Source organism: Protopterus annectens, chromosome 4.part0 (assembly GCF_019279795.1).
Source record: "Protopterus annectens isolate FY-2018-M chromosome 4.part0, PAN1.0, whole genome shotgun sequence".
NCBI classification, from domain to species: domain Eukaryota; kingdom Metazoa; phylum Chordata; order Ceratodontiformes; family Protopteridae; genus Protopterus; species Protopterus annectens.
In genome coordinates this window covers 1,408,094,688-1,408,115,265 of record NC_056733.1, presented here as the reverse complement: position 1 = coordinate 1,408,115,265, position 20,578 = coordinate 1,408,094,688, and the positions used below count along the sequence as shown (strand labels likewise).

General features: G+C 41.8%; 1 protein-coding gene across 1 annotated transcript in view; it reads left to right on the top strand.

Moving 5' to 3' along the window:
* The window catches only part of LOC122800455 (vicilin-like seed storage protein At2g18540), a gene marked incomplete at its 5' end in the record, with an annotated part of 92,515 nt that overhangs the window by 37,000 nt on the left and 34,937 nt on the right, over positions 1-20,578 (top strand). The window contains one exon of the mRNA XM_044069899.1: positions 19,750-19,812. Coding sequence (XP_043925834.1) covers positions 19,750-19,812 — 63 coding nt within the window. The remainder of the gene's footprint in view (positions 1-19,749; positions 19,813-20,578) is intronic.

Below are 20,578 nucleotides of genomic sequence, written 5' to 3'. Positions count from 1 at the left end.
TGGAAGTGGACTCTGCCCTAGTGGAATGGGTATGAATAGACTTAGGGGGTGGTTTCCCATGTAGTATGTGGCAGAAATGAATACAGTGTGATATCCATTTGGAAATGGTTTCCTTGGAAATGGGCTTCCCCTCTGCCCCTGGGGCAAAGATGACAAGAAGCTGGTCTGTTTTTCTGAAGGGTTTAGTATGGTCCAGGTAGTATCTGAGCTGTCTATGCACATCTAGTGAGTGCAGAATTCTTTCCCCCTTGTTTGGAGGGTTAGGAAAGAAGGTGGGTAGATGTATGGCCTGGTTGAGGGTGACATCAGATACCAGCTTGGGCATAAAAGAGGGGTTAGTCCTCAGGGAGACCCTGTCTTCATGGAAAATGATGAAGGGCTCAATGGCCATAAGTGCCTGAAGTTCTAAAACCCTTATTGCTGAGGTGATTGCTAGTAGGAAAGCAGTCTTCCAGGAGAGGTATTTCAATTCAGCTGAAGCAATAGGTTCAAATGGTGATAAGGTTAGTTTTTCTAAAACATAACTCAAGTCCCAGGCTGGTGTGGGTGGCCTTCTGGGAGGTCTGATATTAGAAGCCCCTCTGAGGAATTGTTTAACAAAGGATGTGAGAAGAGGGGCTGGTCTATATTGAAATGAGCTGAAATGGCTGAGGCATGGATTTTAATAGAAGAGAAGGAGAGGTCACTATTGAGTAACTTGGCTAGGTAGTCCAGGATAAGAGGGATGGCAGGTTGTAAGGTACTGCCCCCTTTGCACTGGCTCCAGAAGCAGAATCTTTTCCATTTCCCTGCGTAAGATTTTCTGGTGCTGGGCCTTCTGGCTTCTGTGATAATGTCTAGGATCTGTTTGCTTAACAGGGGCCCCTTGTTTGCTTTTAAAGTATTAGCCATGCTGACAGTTTGTGAGTCTGCAAGTTTGGGTGCAGCATCCTCCCCCCACCTGGGTCAAAAGGTCTGAGATCAGGGGAAGCTGCCTGGGATGCTGTAATGTCAGGCTGCACAGTAAGGGGTACCAATGCTGCCTGGGGTGATCTGGAGCAATGAGGATGGCCTTTGGTCTCTCCTCCCTTATCTTGATCAGTACCTTGGGAATAAGAGGCAGAGGAGGGAATGCATACACAAAGAGGGAGTTCCAGGGGAAGGTCAAGGCATCCACCTTCCATGCTAGGTGGTGATACACCCTGGTACAGAATTTTTTCAGCTGGTGGTTGAGGTATGAAGCAAAAAGATCCACCTCCAGAGTTCCCCCTCCTGAATACTTGCAAAAAGATTTTTTCTGTGGAGCTGCCATTCATGGGGATCCAGGAAGTTTCTTATTAGGTGGTCTGCCAGGGTGTTGTTGATCCCTAGCAAATATTGGGAAATTAGGTGTAATTCCATGGAGGAGGCTGTCAGCCAGAGGTTCATGGCTAGCCTGCACAAAGGATAAGACTGGGTCCCTCCCTGTTTGTTGATATACCACATTACTGTGGTGTTGTCTTTTCTGATAAGGAAAACCCCTGGCCTGAGATGGGGTTTGAAGGATGTCAGAGCCTTTTGTACTGCCATCATTTCCTTCTGATTGATGTGTAAGGGAAGATGCTGAGCATCCCAAATACCTTGGGTTCACCTGCTTGCTAGATGAGCGCCCCAAGTAATGTCTGAGGTGTCAGTGGTGATGGTTTGCCCAGTAGGGTGGAGGATGAAGGGAAGATCCTTGTTCTTGGCACAGGGGATCAGAGGGAGAGAGGTCTCTAGAGGCTGAGAATGCTGACACCAAAGGTTCTTTAGATACCACTGAAGTTTCCTCATGTAAAGCCTGGTCAGAGGAATTAGAAGGATGCATGTTGCCATATACCCCAAAGCTTGCAGGAACTTCCTCGCAGTGAGGTGACTTCTGGAAGCCAGCTGGGTAAAGTAGAGAGGCAGGAAGCTCAGCTTTTCTGGGGATAGGAAGGCCATTTTGGATGCTGTGTCCAGCAGTGCTCCCAAGAAAATGAGCCTCCTGGAAGGTGTTTGCTTTGATTTCTTCTCATTGATGGTGAACCCTATGGAAGTTAGGAGGGTTTTGACAAAGAGAAGGTCCTGGAGCAGCTTTTCTTTGTACTCTGCCTGAATGAGGCAGTCATCCAGATAAGGGTAAATCTGTATAATTCTCTGTATGCAAAATGCTATGGCTGGGGCTAAGCATTTGGTGAATATTCTGGGTGCAGTAGATAAGCCAAAGGGTAGTGCAGAGAACTAAAAGTGTTGTGAGCCTGCTCTGAAATGCAGGAATTTCCTGTGGGATTCCCTTATGTGGATGTGGAGATAGGCATCTTTTAGGTCTAAGGTCACTAGCCAGCCATCTTTTGTCAGCATAGGCAGCAGCTGCTGCAAAGTTAGCATTTTGAATTTAGGCACCACCAGGGAGGTGTTCAGAATGGCTAGATCCAGGATGGGGCGCCAAGTGCCCTCTTTTCTTGGAACAAGGAATAGTCTGGAATAGAAGCCTTTGCCTGTCTGATCTGAGGGGACAGTTGCTATTGCTCCCTGGGATATGAGGGTTTGGACCTGTTTCAATGCCTCTGCCCACTGATTTGGAGGTAAGTCTGGGTACCCTCTTGGAATTGGGAGTTTGTTGAAAGAGAATTTGTATCCCTGAAGAATGATCTTTAAGACCCATTGGTCCTTTGTTACAGAAAGCCAATTTTCTCTGCAGAGGGAGAGCCTTCCTCCTAGCTTTTGGTGAGTGAAAGGAGGGCAGAGGGGGGCAGGGGGAGTCATTGAGATTTTTTGCCACAGAAGGATGGCTGAGAACTCCCTACCTTTGGGGCGGAGGTGGTCCACTGTTTGGTTCTCTGCTGCCCTTGGGATAGGGGCCTTGGTGGTCTGTCCCTGCAGGGCTTACCTTGGCCCTGTCTGCTAGGTGCAGGGAAAGACCAGTGCTTAGGGTGAATGTTCCTGACGAACCTGGGAGGTTGAGCCTGAAATAAATCTTTCACTGTTTGCATAGATTTTTCTTTGTCTCCCATCTTTTTAAGCACCTCTTCTGCTTTTACTCCAAACAAGAAGTCCTTAGACAGGAGTGCATCAATTAATTTAGACTTGATATGATCAGGGAGAGGTTGTTCCTTCAACCATGCATGTCTCCTAATGACAGATCCTGACACTGCTGCCCTGCTTGGGGCTTCTAGGGCGTCATATCCACAGTCTAATGAGTGTTTGGCCACTTGACAAGTAGAGTGCAGTAAATCTGCTAACTCTTTCGAACTGGCACAGTCAGGAAAGGTAGAAATCTTTTGCTTTAATAGTTCCAAAGTGTGTTGTTAATATTTTAACATGTGGAACTGACAATTGTGTGCTCTGATAGCTAAGTTTGCAGAGGTGTATACTTTTTTACCCCATCTGTCCAAAGGTCTGGAATCCTTGTCAGAAGGAATAGGATTCTTGGCAGAACTAGTCTTAGCTCCTTTAGGTCCCTGTGTAATGACCCCTGGTCTGCAGCAGGATTTCTGTATGGTATTTGTGAGACTCTGGTACTCTGTAATACCTGTCAGGTTTACTGGGAGCACGTGGGAGGGTGTCAGGGGCTAAGCTGGATTCATGGAAAACATTGTCCACCACTTCTAAAATAGGGAGGATGGCCAGGGGTCTGTGCTGAGGCAGGTCCAGAAACTCTCTTAGTCTTTTCTTAGACTGGGGGAAATCCTGAGATTCCCATTAGAAATGTTCCCTGAGGGTGTGAAGGGTTTCCCCAAAGGAAAGGTCTTCTTGTGGGGAGGCAGAAAGAATGGATTCCTCTGCATCTGAATTCTCATAAGCAGTCAGAGGTTGTTGTTCTTCTTTAAAATCTGAATAATCAGATTCCTCAGAATCCTGTTCTGTCATAATTTCAGGAGAAGGGTGTCTTTTCCTTTCAGAAGTTGTGGGCTGACTACCCCTGATAAGGGAGATGAGATCTTCTGCCATTTTACACATTTGTGCTTGGGGTGGTGTAGCAGGAGTAAGATGGTGGCTAGAGGCAGATTTTCTAGGGTGGCCTGGTTTCTAGGCCTAAAAGTATCCATCAGTCTGAGAGAAATGGTAGCCGGATGAGAAGACGTTGTTTTTTTTGTCTAGATTCAGTAGTGCGAGAGGCCTCCTCGGAAGCCGGTGCCTGCGTCGCAGCTCCGGACCCAACCGAGGCAGAGACAGCCAAAGCATGGAAGATGAATAAGATTTCTGTGGCATACCAGACTCCAAAAGGGTCTCGGTAGAGGCCTGCATAGATATCAAATCGGGCATCAGGGGCTGCGAAAGCACCTCACTGAATTCTGGAGAACTGATGACCTGCTTAGTGGTAGAGTCGTCAGAAGGCTTAGCCTTGTGTGGTCTGTCTCTATCTTTAACTCTGCATTTCTTCAGAATGTCCATGGATTGTTGGCTGATGGACGTGATTTTGAAATGCGAAGACGTAAGACGAAAATACCTGTCTACAATAAGAGCTCTACGGCGAATGTTTCTCACGTTAAAGAGGGCACAAAACCAGCAACGGGGGACGTCATGGTCTGGGCCTAAATGAGTGACACAGTATGAATGGAAGTCCTGGTGTGGGATCTGCTTTCCACAGGCAAGACAATTGTTAACTTTTTTTTGAACATCGGTTAGTGTAAGAAAAAAGGATCCCCAATGGGGTACTTAGCTTTAGAAGTTCAGCTGTAATTCAAACTCTGCTAGCGACCGACCTAAACACTTGCGAACTGCTTCTGCTACGGGCTCCATGGTAAGAAAGACTGGTGTAATGGCATTGGCTGCCTTGCTTTATAGTACTGATGATCTGATGTCAGACTACAGGTGACAGCAACCAACGCAGAAAAACATTGACTCTGGTATTCAGGCTGGCCGAGGGCTACAACAGTAGAGATAACCCCACAGTTGATGACTGCAACAGTGAAACACAAAGAACATCTGATGTTTATCAGTTTAACCAAACTCAGCCTTCTTACCATCATAGCAGTGTCCCCTTTAGTGATGTCTTGGGCTGCGACTGTTGAATAGTATTTTCTATACCATCCATGCTTTTGCCTGAAAAGGATGACATTTGGCTCTAACCAGGCTATTAGGATAGCTATGGAAGTTAAACCCCTGTAAACCCCAATCATTTTCATTCCAGTGGTGTTAAACTACATTTCACAATGTGCATCTTTGACACTATCTACCCATCTATCACATACTCTTGATGAAAAGTTCATATTTGCTCTCATATAAAAATATCATGTTATATTTCATTAACCACCTTCCCTCTTTCTAATATTTCCATAAGTTAAGCTGCCTCTTCTTTTCATTATTTTAATTGCTATAAATTGAAGGTAATATTACAGTATCGACTGAAAGGTTATATCTCTCTTTGCTATATACAAATATACAAGCCTGTATTTATTTCTAATGAATGTTCAACATTGTATATACCTATGCAAACTATGTACATGCACAGTTTCCAAATGATGTCTATGTAAGCTATTGTAAAGCCTTTTCTCTCATGTATGTACACTGACCTATAGTTTGTATTCCCTCTAATTTCATGTAACTGTATTTTATGAATATGTCAAAACTAGTGTTACATGTGGAGCTGTTCTCCCCAGGCCTCCACTGAAAATGGATTTTATCTCAGTCAGACTTTCTTGGTAAACAAAGATAAATAAATAAATATTAAAAAGGCAAAATTCAGATATCCCAAGGTGGGGGGACCATCAGTTCATTTTCGGTCTGCAACACAATTATTTCCAGAATCATGTTAGAGCCAGCAGTTCCCTTTCTCACATCTATTCTCCCACACGTTTTCATATTAAGCTCAAGCAGGTGTCTTCCCTTGCTAATTCATAGAGAACCAGTTCTAGGCAATCCTCCTTAATTTCATTTTAGGTATTCAGTAACTGCCTTACTTCCCTTAACATTTTCCTAACTCTGTATAACCTTTTCCAGTTTGACAGCTTCAGGCAACTCCTTTTCTTTATCAGCTGTCCATGCTTAACCCATTTAAGCCCTTACTTACTATTCTGCTATGCATTCTTTGCAGCTACCATGATTCCTGATTAGTAACCTAGATGATCAAGGAGGGCTTCTGTGGCAATCTTGCCCTATCCCTTTACATCCTGTCCTCATATTTACATTACATAATTACTTATCTAGAGGAAAATAGTTTTTATTCAGGCATGTACAAGGGTCAGCTCCCAGTGTTCTCTCGTGTCTATCTGATAAATCTGGGCATCTTGAGGCAATGTAGAAATTGCCTCAGGTACACAGACAACCCTCTCCTCCTACCACCCAAAACTACAGCCTGTGAGAGATGCACTTATCTAGCCAAACTGGAGGTAAAGTTCTCTCCAACCAAGACTGAACTTTACACTCATGAGGAGAAGGTAAATATTTGCACCACACCACACTCATCACATAGTCTCACTAAATCTACACCACAAAAATCCACACATAGTAACACAAAAACATTCGCGAAGGCTCTCAATAATAATCTGTCTAAGCAACAGAGACCTCCAAAGCAGAAACGCAAGCAACCTCCATCCCCCAACACAACCCAAATGACACATAGCCCACAGACTCAGTGTGCCACTCAACCACATCCAATAAGGCAAAACAACATACCCAACAAACTACTCATAGCTGACTCTATAGTCAGGCACACTGATGTCCCACTCACCAGGCTAAACAAGGAGAAGGTTACTGACAGCTGTCTGTTGTTTGCCAGGGTCCACCACATAACCCATGCACTCAGGTCACTCCACACCAAGTACAAATATAACTCTGTCATTGTCCATGTTGGTGTGAATGACCTCAGACGTACCTCCCTGGACTACATGAAAACAGACATGGAAGAGCTGTCCGATCTTGTAGCCCAGGCAGGTATGATCCTAGCCCTGAGTAGCATACTGCCATAGCCCAGAATGATACCACAGTACAAGGACAAAATGATTGACTTCAACAATTGGCTAAGCTTCTGGTGTCATTCTAAGGGGATCCAGTATCTGTCTGCTTGGGATGACATGGTCGACAGACCACGATGCTTTGCCACAGATGGCCTGCACCTGTTGCCCCTGGGATTCCAGATACTGGCTAAGGCTCTTGCTGCCCCTATAGTGCCTTTTTTAGGCAGGGTTCAAATAACAAATTCACCACCATAACAGGAACAGGCAAGCAAAAACTGAGGGTAATGCTACTCAATGCTAGACATCTAAATCTCAAAATGCACTTACTCGAGGCACTCCTTAAAATGGATAACACTGATATCTGTGCAGTGACTGAGACCCGGTTCAAGGCTCCAGAGAGCACCCCTGCACTACCAGGCTATAACTCATACCACACTTTTTGGCCATGTAACCTGGACCGAAATACCAAAGGCGAAGGTGTGTCCATATTTATTAAGGATATCCACACCTCCAGGCTAGTTGCTCAGCATAATGCATCCGAGGTTATCCAAGTGCAACTAACTCTGGGCAAAACTGCAATCCAAATTGTAGCTTGCTACAGATATCCCACCATGCCCCAGGATTTCCACTCCTCTTTTCTTAATGTACTGGAAAATATTAGGGTTCAACCAAACACCCGAATAATGGGCGACTTTAAATACCCCACCATTAACTAGGAAAACTACTCATGTACCAATTCCTTAGTTCAACGCTTTCTGGAATTCATAAACTCCAATGCTCTAGATCAACTTATCCACACCCTCACCAGGGGCAACAAATATCCTAGACCTAGTCATTACCAACATGAGTGACCGGTGTTCCACACCTGAAGTCAACTCCTCGTTGGTCCGATCCAACCATAAGCTTCTCACCCTTGATAGCCACATCTCACCCCCACCCTCCATTAAGGAAACCACAGTAAAAAATTTCTCCAAAGCCAACTTCATGCCTCTTAAGACAGAAGCGGTGAACTTCATGACACCCATGCAGGTGGACAATACAGTTACAACTGCTGAATCCTACACAAATGCATGCTATAAGCACTTACACGAGTGCATGGATCGTGCTATCCCAAACAGAACCAAGATGCTATCCTCCAAAAAAAGGAAGCCAATCTGGTGGTCCCCTGCCATAAACAAACTGTACAACAGAAGGAAGAAACTGTTGCAAAAGAGAGTAAAATCCCATGAGTGGAGGTGCTCCCTGGTCAGCCTCAGTAAGAAGCTGAGATCCCTTATAAGATCCTCCAAAGCTAGCTACGAAAACAAAATTGCCACTAAATCCAAGGACAACCACAAAGCATTCTATAGCTATGTCAAGAATCTAGATGGCAACACCCAGATCTGCTCTGAGTTACAGCACAAAGGCACAAAAATTACAGAATCAACTGATATTGACAACATCCTGGCAGATAGGTTCAGTGCTAACTTTACCCCCCTCTCACCCCCTAAAGGGCCCATATCTATACAGGAAGAATGCAGAGTCCCTGTAATCACAACAATGCAGGTAAAAGCTGCACTCTCTAAAGCCAAAAACACAGCATCCATGGGACAGAACAACATCCCAGGCTGCGTTTTAAATGAACTTCAGAACGAACTGGCTCCCCACTTAAGCCTCATGTTTAATAATAGCCTTGCATCAGGCTTTGTGCCCACTGAATGGTGCACAGCAACAGTTATCCCACTCCACAAAGGGGGAGTCACCACTGATCCCGGGAACTATCGACCTATTAGCCTGACGAGCCTTGTCTGCAAGGCCATGGAACATATCATCATGGAACTCATAAACAAAGACATTGGTAACCTCCAAACTCTGGATCCCATCCAGTTCGGGTTTGTGAAAGGCAGATCATGCCTCCTGAAACTGATTGACTTCTTTGAGGCAGTCACCAAAGCCGTGGATGAGGGTAAGGTGGTTCACACAGCCTATCTTGACCTCCCCAAAGCTTTCGACACCATCCCCATTCTGGAATTATAGCTAAACTCACTAAACTACGTATAAATCCCTACATCACAAGATGGGTTGCCAACTGGCTCACTGACAAAACCCACACTGTAAAAGTTGCAGACTCCAAATCTGACCTCAAAGCAGTGACAAGTGGAGTACCACAGGGTTCAATCCTGGGACCTCTCCTGTTTGGTATCTACTTCTCTGAAGTACAGGCTAACACAGAAGGCCTCTGGCTAATGACGTTCACAGATGACTGCAAACTAGGAGCCATAGTCAAGTCCCCAAATGATGTGGACATCCTACAGAAGGGCCTCACTGAGACAGATGCCTGGTGTCAGAGCCATAGCCTCAAGCGCAATGCCAAAAAGTGCAGTGTCATCCCCTTTGATAAAAACTCTGTACCCATGAACTACCACATAGGCAGCAATCTACTTAACACCGAATGCGTGATAAGAGACCTTGGGACCCAGGTGGACAGTAGTCTCTCCTTTGATAGTCACATTGCCACAGTAGTCAGGAAGTCCTTCTATGTGGCACACCTCATCATAAAAGGGTTCTCATCCAGGAAAAAAGAGGTCATTGTTCACCTCTACTCGACACTCATTAGACCCATTATAGAGTACAACGCCCCTTTTGGAATATATCTCACAAGACATCTGCAGCAGCTGGAAAGGCCACAGAAGTACCTCACAAAGAGGATTACTGGCCTCAAATGCCCTACACTGACCGTCTAAAAAATCTCCATCTTTACTCCATAGCATATCGCCTACTCTGAGGTGATCTCTGCCTAACATATAAAGCTATGTCAAACCCAGAGCTGTTGGACATGTTGCACTTAAAGAAATCCCAATCCCTCCGAGCTACATGCTCTAGGGACCTAAACCTTGTCACCACAATAAACAGGACATGCTGAAGGGATAGATTCCTGTCCCAGAGATTACCTATACTTTGGAACAAGCTACCCATCTATGTCAAGCAAAGTTCTTCATTAGCACTCTTTAAGAAAAATCTTAATGAGTGGATGGGAAATAGGAAATACACCCCGGGGATCACTTCTGTGTCTCTGCTCGACAGTAGCACAGGAAAATAACTTTCTTGGGTGGCATAAGCCATGGAACCTTGTTGGCTAGGATTACGTAGGCCCTTGGGCCGATAGCCTAGTATCTACCTATGAACCTATGAAATAACATGTAGTACACTGGAATAAGTTACCACAGTCTTGTGCATATTCTGAAATCAAATATTTATAACCAGTTACATATTTACGAGGTATTTAGAGAAGTATAGATTTGGAAGGCACAAAACCGCTGGGTAATTCTTAGCCAAATGGATCTGTTGTACTATCAAACCATTTCCCCTGTTTTGTGAGCAAAAAATATTGCAGCTTCTCACAGAATATTGAATGTTAGTCCCAACTATGACTGCTTTGAACAGGGCCATTATTCTATTTATTTTCATAAATGAAAAATGTTACTTACTTAAAAAAAATAAAAAGTAAAAAGACAAATGTCTCACAGTGACCCTACTGAAAGCAGGTGCAGAGTCCTATGAATGCAGCTGGTGCATTTAACCAATCAATTCATGGGTGTTCTGCCCATTGCTGGAGCAGGAAACCAGTGACTATCAAACAAGAAATGATTGTCGACTCAGAAGTGAAAAACAGTTGTAGATGTGCTGCAGTAGAATGAGTTTTTTTTTTTATTCTGGAGGGGGTTTTAATACTTTTATCAAGGTAGTCATGGTCCAGGCTGACAAGATATTTTATGTAAACTGGGGACAGACTGTAAAGGAAACAAATATTGATATGGTGGGGTCCTATTGCACTACCTTGTCTAGGTCCCCATTTGACTATGATTTGGCTCTGGAAATACATCATGTGGCCAACTGGTCATTATTTTGCGTTTGGTTTGTTTTATTGCAGTCAATACAGCCAGAGCTGGATATCTCTGAGATGTGCATACAAGCAAAAAAGTTGCTATAACTGCAGGGTATAGGGGTTAGCAGGAGAAAATGATTGTTGCTTTATCATTATTGTAGCTTTGCATGATTTTATTTGTGAAGTGAGTGGGAAAAGATGAATTGCTTTTATTGCATGGGTGTTATTTTTTCTCACATTAAGTTGTATGAGGTATTACAGACCTCTCTAATATTGTTGATTTTGCAGGATGTTCCTAATTTTGTCACATTTTGCACCTTGTCCTGCTCTGTCCTAATTCACTGAGAATTACAGACATTAAATGTCAAAATATCGTACACTGCAGATAGACACTGGGTTTTTAAAAGAATGCATTAGCAACTAACAAACAACCCATTTCATAGAAAAGTGTACAAATGTATGGAAAGTAAGCCATGGTGTCATTTCTAGTCATAGGAGTTAAGAGGTTTATAGCCTCATAGGTAGGTACTAGGCTATCGGCCCAAGGGCCTAAGTAAGCCTAGCCAACAAGGTTCCCTGGCTTATACCGCCCAAGAAAGGGAGTCTAACAGAGTATGTGTAAAATGAGGGGTCTACTTCAAAACAGCGAACAGTCACATTATTGAATCCCACTTCGTTGTGCTGACCTCATTGAATCTTCATTATATCGAACTCCCAGAACTCTAAAATGAACCCCAGGTAAGGAACCACTCGACCACCAGGACAAAACAACAAACAGCAAAGCAAAACCCCTACAACTGGGGGGCTTTGCCCCCCCAACTAAATATACCAACTCTGAGATCGCACTACAGTGGAAGAAGGGCAGAGTTCACCATGGTGGCCAAGTGATTCCTTACCAGGGGTCTACTTTTGTAGTTCTGGGAGTTCGATATAATGAAGATTTGATGAAGTCAGGCTCAACGAAGTGGGATTCGATAATGTAAGTATTTGATGTTTTGAAGGGGAACTAAAATGAGATGTTCAGCATCATGTTGTACCCCCGGATCTGTAGATGTCTCGTTTTGCTGCTGAGCACTGATTCACTGTGTGTGGTGGTTTTTTTTTTTTTTCTTTTCTTTCCTCTGCAGTTGTGTAATCATGGAGTTGGTATGTATAACTAAGGCAGGGTGCAGGGGGACTTGCCCCTTCTGTAAAAACATGTTTTTAGGACATATTTCTTGTGCAGAAGATTTTCAGTTAAATGAGATTTTGGTGAAATGAGTTTTCAATGAAATGGATTCAACCATTTGAGTTTCAGTGAAATGAAGATTCAGTGTTATGACATGGACCCCTTTATGTTTATATGTTTGATCTCATCTGTAGTGATGTGCATCTTCTATGACACCAGATCATTGGCATATGATGAACTGGATCTCTGGTAAGCTGATAATCAACAAGCTAATGAAGAAAGAAAAAAACAGTGTGTTTAGCACTAACCCTTCTTGGACCACAAATGGAAGCCAGGATAGATGTGATATTCACTTCAACTTTAAGGCTACACAGATATAACTATTTATGCAACCATTCATATAGACTTCAGTCACACTATCTTCACCTAATATCTCTTCAAGAAACATGTGACTTGATTGTCACATGTCAGCAATTAGAAGCACCTTATCTATTTTTACTGAAGATTTCAGTCAGCAGCCAAACATCATCCGGAGTTTATAATCTTATATTAAACCACACTGATAATGGGAAAGGATGCCATAGTCAAAATGTACTTCTTAATAGAGGGTACTACAGCTATTTCTTTGAGGCAGGACAGGGGACAAGAGAATTGCATTTGTGCGAGGAGGATAAAAAAGAGTTGGCAGTATTTGGTTAATAGGTTCATTGGTAAGTACTATGCTAGCTGCGCTTAGGTGCCATTTTAAGCCTAGCTAATTTCCCTTTCAAAGGTGAGATTCAAACCCTGTACCTTGTGTTTGTAAGGTATCTTAACCATAACACCAACCCCAACCCCCTTTGAAACAAGGACTGTCACACGTTTTGAGGAATAAGCATCAACACCTTTTTCATGTAGAAGGGTAACTGCCCTGGAAAATGGAGGAACTCAAACTGTCTTCTACTAGTCTCACTTCATATCTAGTATACAGATTTGGGAAGCTAAAATGCAAATATCAGGAAGTGATTGAAGAATGAGCAATTCAAACTTAGTTAGCCCTGGGAAGTAGAAATAAAATAATAGGTAAAGAGGAGCATTGGCTAAAAAAGTATCTTCCATTGCAGGGAGATAAAATTTCATTCAGAGTTGTACATTGTCTCGAAACTGTTTCACTTCACTCTAAAAGTTTGATGAGAAGTGCTAATCATTGTGCAAATTTATTCTCTAATGATCTGAACCAATATCTGAACCAATATTGAATACAACACTGTGTTCTGTATTCTACAAATAAGCTACCTGAAACAATGTAAAATGGCACAATGATTCTTTAGTAGAAAAGTCATAGATTGAAAAACGTGAAGTATTCCGAAAGTCTTCTGGAATTTTCTTTATAGTCTCTTTTTATAGTTTACGTAGAGTTGGCATTTGCCTGGTCTGTAAGGGAAAGTGTGATGAAAGTTCAGGCATGGAAAATCAGACCAGAGAATGTGTATATATATATATATATATATATATATATATATATATATATATATATATATATATATATATATATATATATATATATATATATACATATAATATATAATATATATATATATATATATATATATATATATATATATATATATATATGGGTCCCCTACAGATGATCGAACTTCCAAAAGGCCGAGTTTCATATGGCCAAGACCATATGATCGACTTTTGGAAGTTTGAACGTTCTGACTGGACAGCTCTCTATAGTGCGGAATGGGAAAATTTCCATTTTCCGCACTGTAGTGTGATCTCGGAGTTGGTATATTTAAATAGCAGGGGCTGTGGGTGTGGGGGGCTTGTCCCCCTGTTAGCAACATGTAGGTAGGTTTTTATTTTTTTATTTTTTACATGTTCGAAATTTCAAAAGTCGAACATATGGTCTCGGCCATATGGGTTTCGGCTTTTTGAAATTTCAATCATGTATAGTAGACCCATATATATTTATATTTAAAACCTTTTCAGAAGGCTAGAAGGGCATATTCATTCACCAAATACAGTCACCATGACATGAGAACTAAATTGGGAGATGGGTTCACATTCTAAGATTATGGAGAAAGCTTCAACTTATATTCAGACGTCAGTCATAAATTTTCTTTATAAACATTCATGATATTTATATGGAAAGTGTAATGTATCAACACGGTGTTACTGCAATCAAGCTTCTTGAAGGCTAGTAGATCCTAAGATTGGTAATGGAACTTGTGAACCATTTGATGTTACCAGAATAAGTACTAGCAGCCAATGTATTCTCCATTGCCCATGGTGTATCATACAAGTCTTCAATGGAATATGTGCAGTCCAAGTGCGTAACATATTTAAAAAGGAAGTGGAATAGAACAGGAGGACACAGTCTAAGACTACATGTCTGGCAGCTGATAGCACACATTTACGAATTATTATTTCACAGAAAGGTAGTAAACTATTTGAACAGCCTTCATGAAAAAATAGAAGGGTCAAAAACAGTGACTCAATTCAAAACTTTACGGCATAGGCATAAACCCTTCCTTACAAAGGCTGGGAATGTAGGGATGCAAGGAGGTGGGAATAAGCTGTGAGATAGGTTGGAAATATAGCACATGTAACAGAAAGGGCAAATGCATTGGGAAATGTAGTTTTTATCTGCTGGTAAACTATATATTTCTATGGCCAGAAATGGTGACCTTCTGCCCTTACTGGAAAGCATTTTTCACCGGTGTAGTGCAGTGTAGTGCAATATGACTATTAATCTAAGAATATGTATTCTCTCCATTGACTCACCTGTTTATTTGCACATTTATTTATTTACTTTGGTATGTACAGAACTTACTGATTTTCCTGTTATACAGTTGAATCAATAAGCAGCTGCCCTATTCGTGCTTCATGCCCTGTTTCCTGTCCTAACATAAGAAATTCATTTTTATCTTGACTTTACAGTTCTGCATACTTCTATGAAATCAATATATTAATTTAATAATTTGTTAATAGGCCAAGTGATTTATTTTTGATCCCTTATAACCTGAATTCCCAGGAAAGAAATTACAGAGTTCAGCAGAATTCATGGGAATACATAGGCATACATAATCTTAAATGGATAAAATGAGCTGGACTAGAGAACTCTTTGATAGTGACAACAAACAACACTTAACATTTTACAGGTTTATAATGCAATCTATGCTTGAATGCCAGAAGGTGGGAAGAAAGCATTGTCTACACTGTTAACTAGTCAGTTACAGTTTGATTATTCCATATATTTAAATTGTTGCATGCCACACAGACACAGTACACAGTAGTGCGATGGTTAATACTGCTTCCTTGAAGCACTTGGTTCTTTACACTGGCTCTAGGCTAGGGTGCTTCCTTTATGAAGTCTGCATACATTCCTTTTGTCCCTTGTAGACTTTTTACTTATTGGTCTGGTTTATACCCACATACAGTGGTGGCTGGTGACTTGGAAGCAAAAGGGGAGATATTCTGCCTTTTGGCTGCAGAGGGGTGGATTCTGACTGTAACACAGGTGACTGTGGAGTTTGATTAGTGACCCTTGCACTGGAGGAGCCAAACAGGGAAGAGTAGGCATGAAGGGGTGTAGGCCACCTGCCTCCCCCTGGGGGGGGGGGGGGTTGCTCCTGTTCAGGACTATGCTAAGTGGTAAAATTTTCCTGGTGGAGACCAGGGAAACCACTGCTCCTGCCACACTACAAGTGGAAGAGCTGCTTGAGGAAAATGTTCCTCGTAAAAGACAGGGAACAGCCTTTGGAGGCTGCCAATTGCATGTCCCTCTCCAATGTCTCAACAAGGTACATGCAGGTTAAGGCTAGGAGAAAGGCAAGAAAATCTCTGAATCACCACTGATGTCTGTCTGAATGATTGCCCCTCACAGCTGACTCTTAGTCCAATGATGAGGAATGAATTGGAAAAACTGACTGCAGATGGAACAAACAATCAACAGACGGTGGGTGAAAAGTTTCACAAAACAGCAAGATAGCTGCAGGAAGCAACTGAATGAAATAGGGTGGGACTATATTATAACAGCTGAATGGATATTTTCTTGTGATGAAACAAAAGATGAGGTCAGTCAGTTTCAACCACAGAGAACCTCCATACCCAAACATTGTAGCCACTTAATTGACTATATGTACCTTGGATGTCTGACTGTGACCAATAAGGCCAATCACAGGTAAAATGAAAGGTCTCTATAGGACACCACTCTTGTATACTGGTATCCCCTGCAATAACTGTGTCCCTTCCCAATTTTGACCAATCCTGGTCCCACACCATCCAGACAAAAGATTACTTCTTTCTTGTTTTCTCATATTTTGTGTTACTTTGTAGTTCTTTTCTCCATTCTTTAACACATCCTAAGTTTCTAAGACTACTCTGTTGTAAGTATGGAGGACATATCTAAATTAAATCAGAGGTCTTGGAGCTGCTAGGCCCTCCAGAAATAAGGGTTCTAGATCCTCAAATTTACATCTTACAGCTTTTCCAACATTTTGCTCCAATGATGGCCTGAGCAAAAATCATGAGTAAGGAAAACAAACTCAGTCTTACTTTTCACTCAAAGAAAAAAATAATCTGTGTTCAAAGTAGACAAAACAGTAATTCCAGTATTCTGAAAAGAAAAATGCTTACAAAGCCTATCTGGGAATAATGTGTGCCTCCCTATCAACACCTCTGAAAAAGATAGGCAACTTCTATGTACCTTTCTGGTATTAGATTGGGAAGAAATAGCCACAGACGTACATTATACATCTGATAGCAGAACTGTAGCTCTGTATTTTGTGTCCCTGTGCCAGTCCCCAAATTACCCCCCCCAAAAAAAACCTTTCTTGTTTGAAACATGCAGCAAACTGCTTGCTACATCTTATACCACACACAAAGTACTAAAGTGTTCCAGCCCTGACTGGAAATACACTATTGGCATTCATTTCTGAATGCCAGTAATACAGTATCAACCCATCTCATCTCCCAATAGCATCCCCAAAAACCTTTCACCCAGGGTAGCTGCTCCCTTCACACCAATTTAACTGTGACTCTGGCTGATGGTCTGGGGAGGAAAGCAGAACATATGGATAAAACCTGCACAGAGACAGGGACTACATGCAGACTCTAAACAGAAGGAATAACAGCAAAACACTTGAACAACTAAGAATTTTAAGATGGCAATGGTATTTTCTATCCATTGTGCCACTGGTCAATTACTATCATAAACATCCTGACCAGACCACCACAGGTAGCCACTTACTGTATATATTACTGGTGTATGACTGAGATGGAAGCTCAAAGAAATTATGGCCAACTTACTACTTTTAGATACACTGCAACCCCCTCATGCATAGGCATTTTCATGCACAGAACGCCCACTTACGGCCCATCAATTGCAGCCACATCATTGACTGTACACATATCAGATGTCTGATTGTGATAAAAAATTCCACAGTAAAGTACTCCTGCTGTCTTCCACTAAATGCACACTAGTTCTGCAAAAACACACTAATGGTTGCTTAAGTTGAGCAAATGATGGCAGGGTCATTAACTTGTCTTAAAATCTTTCAGCTTTTCCCAATTAGGGGTCACCACAGCAGAACTCCAGTCAGCTCATGATTGGTAGTGGATTTTTATGGTGCTAAGTTGCCAGACCGACGCCCAACCTTCAAAAAAGGCACGCCCATTCACACACGCACATACCTGCATGTCTTTAACATCACTCGACCGTGGGGAGGACATGCACACTCCACACAGAAGGAGCTCCAGCCAAGAATCAAACAGGGGAACCTCTTGCTGTGAGGTGACAATGCTAACTGCTGCACCACCATGGCCTAGGGTCATTCACTTGTATTTAAATTTGTTGACAGTGCATATCTCAAATGTCTGTGCCAAAAACAGTGGTTACAGTAATGCATTTCAAATTTGTTTCACACAACCAGTAGGTACAGTAAAGTATTACAGTTTCTTTTACACAGATGCACATTCATCCTGAAACCAGAATACTGGCTGTTTAATCTGGGCAAATAACTGCAGGATCAGCCACTGTCATCCACAGAGCACACCCATGCCAAGCAATTATATACACTTTATTGACTGCATACATCTCAGATGTCTGATTATGATAAAAAAATGGCCACAGTAATGTACCTAAAATTTGTTCCAAATAAACGGTTGTCACAGTAAAATATTGTTTCACACAAATACACATTAGTCCTGCAAATCCAAACAAATGACCATTTAACTGAAGCAAATGACAGCAACATCAGTCACTTTTATCTACATTCAGCTTCTACAGCTTCTGTCCCCAATAATTAAAGAAACATTTTTGTCTGAGGTGAGTAAACCTCAGATGGCTGATTATGATACAAAAATGATCACAGCAATTAATTTCAACTGTTGATTCAAACAGCAGCTACAGTAAATTATTCCAGATTGGAACATACAAATGCACATTAGTCCTACAAAGCCAGTATATTAAGTGTTTAATGTGAGTAAATGATAGCAGGATCAGTCACTTTCTTCCACAGGCAGCCCCAGTACCCAGCAATTACAACCAAATTTGTTGGCTGTGTACAGCTCAGGCATCAATGCGTAATAAAAATAACAGTAATTGTCCACAGAAATTTATCTTAACCCCCCCCCACACACACACACACACACATGACCACCAATTACAGCAAACTACATGGCAGTGTACACCACTGATATTGAGATCAAATTAATGAATAAATGACAGCATTATCAATTTCAGCTTGCTGCCGTTAGAACTACAAAGTGTATAACCAGTTGCAACTGCCCTTCACATACACACACAGACACACAGAGTCATCTATTACAGCTACTTGTATGACTGGAACTGTACACCTCAGATGTATGGTTTTGATTAAATGAATGAATAAAAGCGCAAATAATTGCCACACAGGAATTATCTCAGTTTACTGCTGGCAGAATGCAGTATGAAACCCACTTCAATCCTCTCATCCTGCATACCTCTCAGTATCTTAGCTCAAGAATCAGAGCAACAAAGCTAAAAAGTAATGTGGGACAAAGGCCCAAATCATGGACATATATCACTTTTATATACTTACTTTCTACGAGAATAGGTTTTGTATTAGCATGCTTTTTGTGAAGGCTTTAAAGTCAGGCACTCTAGTCATTATTTAGTGTTTGCAATCCTCAATATCTACTGGAAACCCACAAGTTTTACAAATATGCATAAACAGACACACACACACACACACAAATAAAATATGGGTCTATATTATAAAATTGAAAAGACTTTACCGCAAAGTCTCACATGAGCGAAAATGCCGGTAATCGAAATTGCTATTGTGGGGGGCTGTGCCCCCCACACCCCCGCTAAATATATATTCTAACTCCGAGATCACACTACAGTGAGGAAAGGGCAAATATCCCACTCCTCACTGTAACACGGCCCCACAATCATGGTTTCAATTCCCGGCATTTTCGCTCATGTGAGCATTCTCACTAAAGTCTTTTCATGCATCTAATATAGACCCATAAAATATATTTATACTGTCTGGCATTGGCACTCACAGTGCTAATAAAAAAAAACTTACAAAAAGCATTGCTCCCCACTTCCATGTGTGTATGTCTGCAGCTGTCCATTAACTTCTTTCATTTTCACTGTCAGGTTGACTCAGTCACCTTAGGCAACTTGAACCAGCAACAACCCATTCAGCCACTTCTTGAGTGACATTTCTGCTTTTCTCAGCATAGCAAGAGAAGTCTGTAATGAGGTGCAATCATCTTATTCATCTGACTAAGTCTAACACTGGACTGTTTTGAAAATAGTCCAGTGAGTCATGTAAGCTGATTTCTTTCTTTTCTAACAGAGCTTTGACATCCTCAAGTACACAATAGCATTCATGGAGTTTCAAGGCCCAGAAATGAGAATGGTGAGTATTTCAACTATTATTTTTAAATAAAAAAGTACAGTTTCTTCAGTTTTTGTTTAGTTTTCATTGGAATGCTGAAGATTGGTAGTAAGTATCACAAGTTGTCACTGCACCCATCCCAGAAACATGCAATTAAATGAATTGGTGAGCCTGGAAATTGACCATTGGCATGTATGCTGTGTGAGACTGCATAATGTGATTGACTGGCATCCCAACCAGAATTAATTTCTCTACCTTGCAACCATGGTGAGCTCAGATAAGCTCCAGTTGTCCTGCAAATCTATACCAGATAAAGTTGATTTTAGAGCATGTGTGGAAGAATGAATGTTGTCTGCTGTGTTACAAAACTATTGTAAGGCTATACTAGGAACTGACTATTCAGTTTGTTTTCAGCTGCACACTACCTCTTACTTTGTACTTTTTCTTGTCATACCAGAAAATTGTCAGCTAATAGCCAGACTGCATTCCTGGTACTGCATCATAAAGGAGTAAATAAGAGCAGCTTTAATCTATAGTTTCTTAATGTTGTTGTCTTTTGGCTTTTCCCGGTTAGAACTCTGGTCCGCTAATGACTGCCAGCTCGACGTTACTGTGGGGAGGACATGCAGACTCCACACAGAAGGCACTCCCGCCGAGAATCGAACGGGAGAACCTCTTGCTGTGTGGCAACAACGCTACCGCTGCACCACCGCGGAAGTGATATATAGTTTCTTAATACAGGTTCTAATTAGCAGTTCTGAACTATGCTGTTATTCTTTTGTAAGGC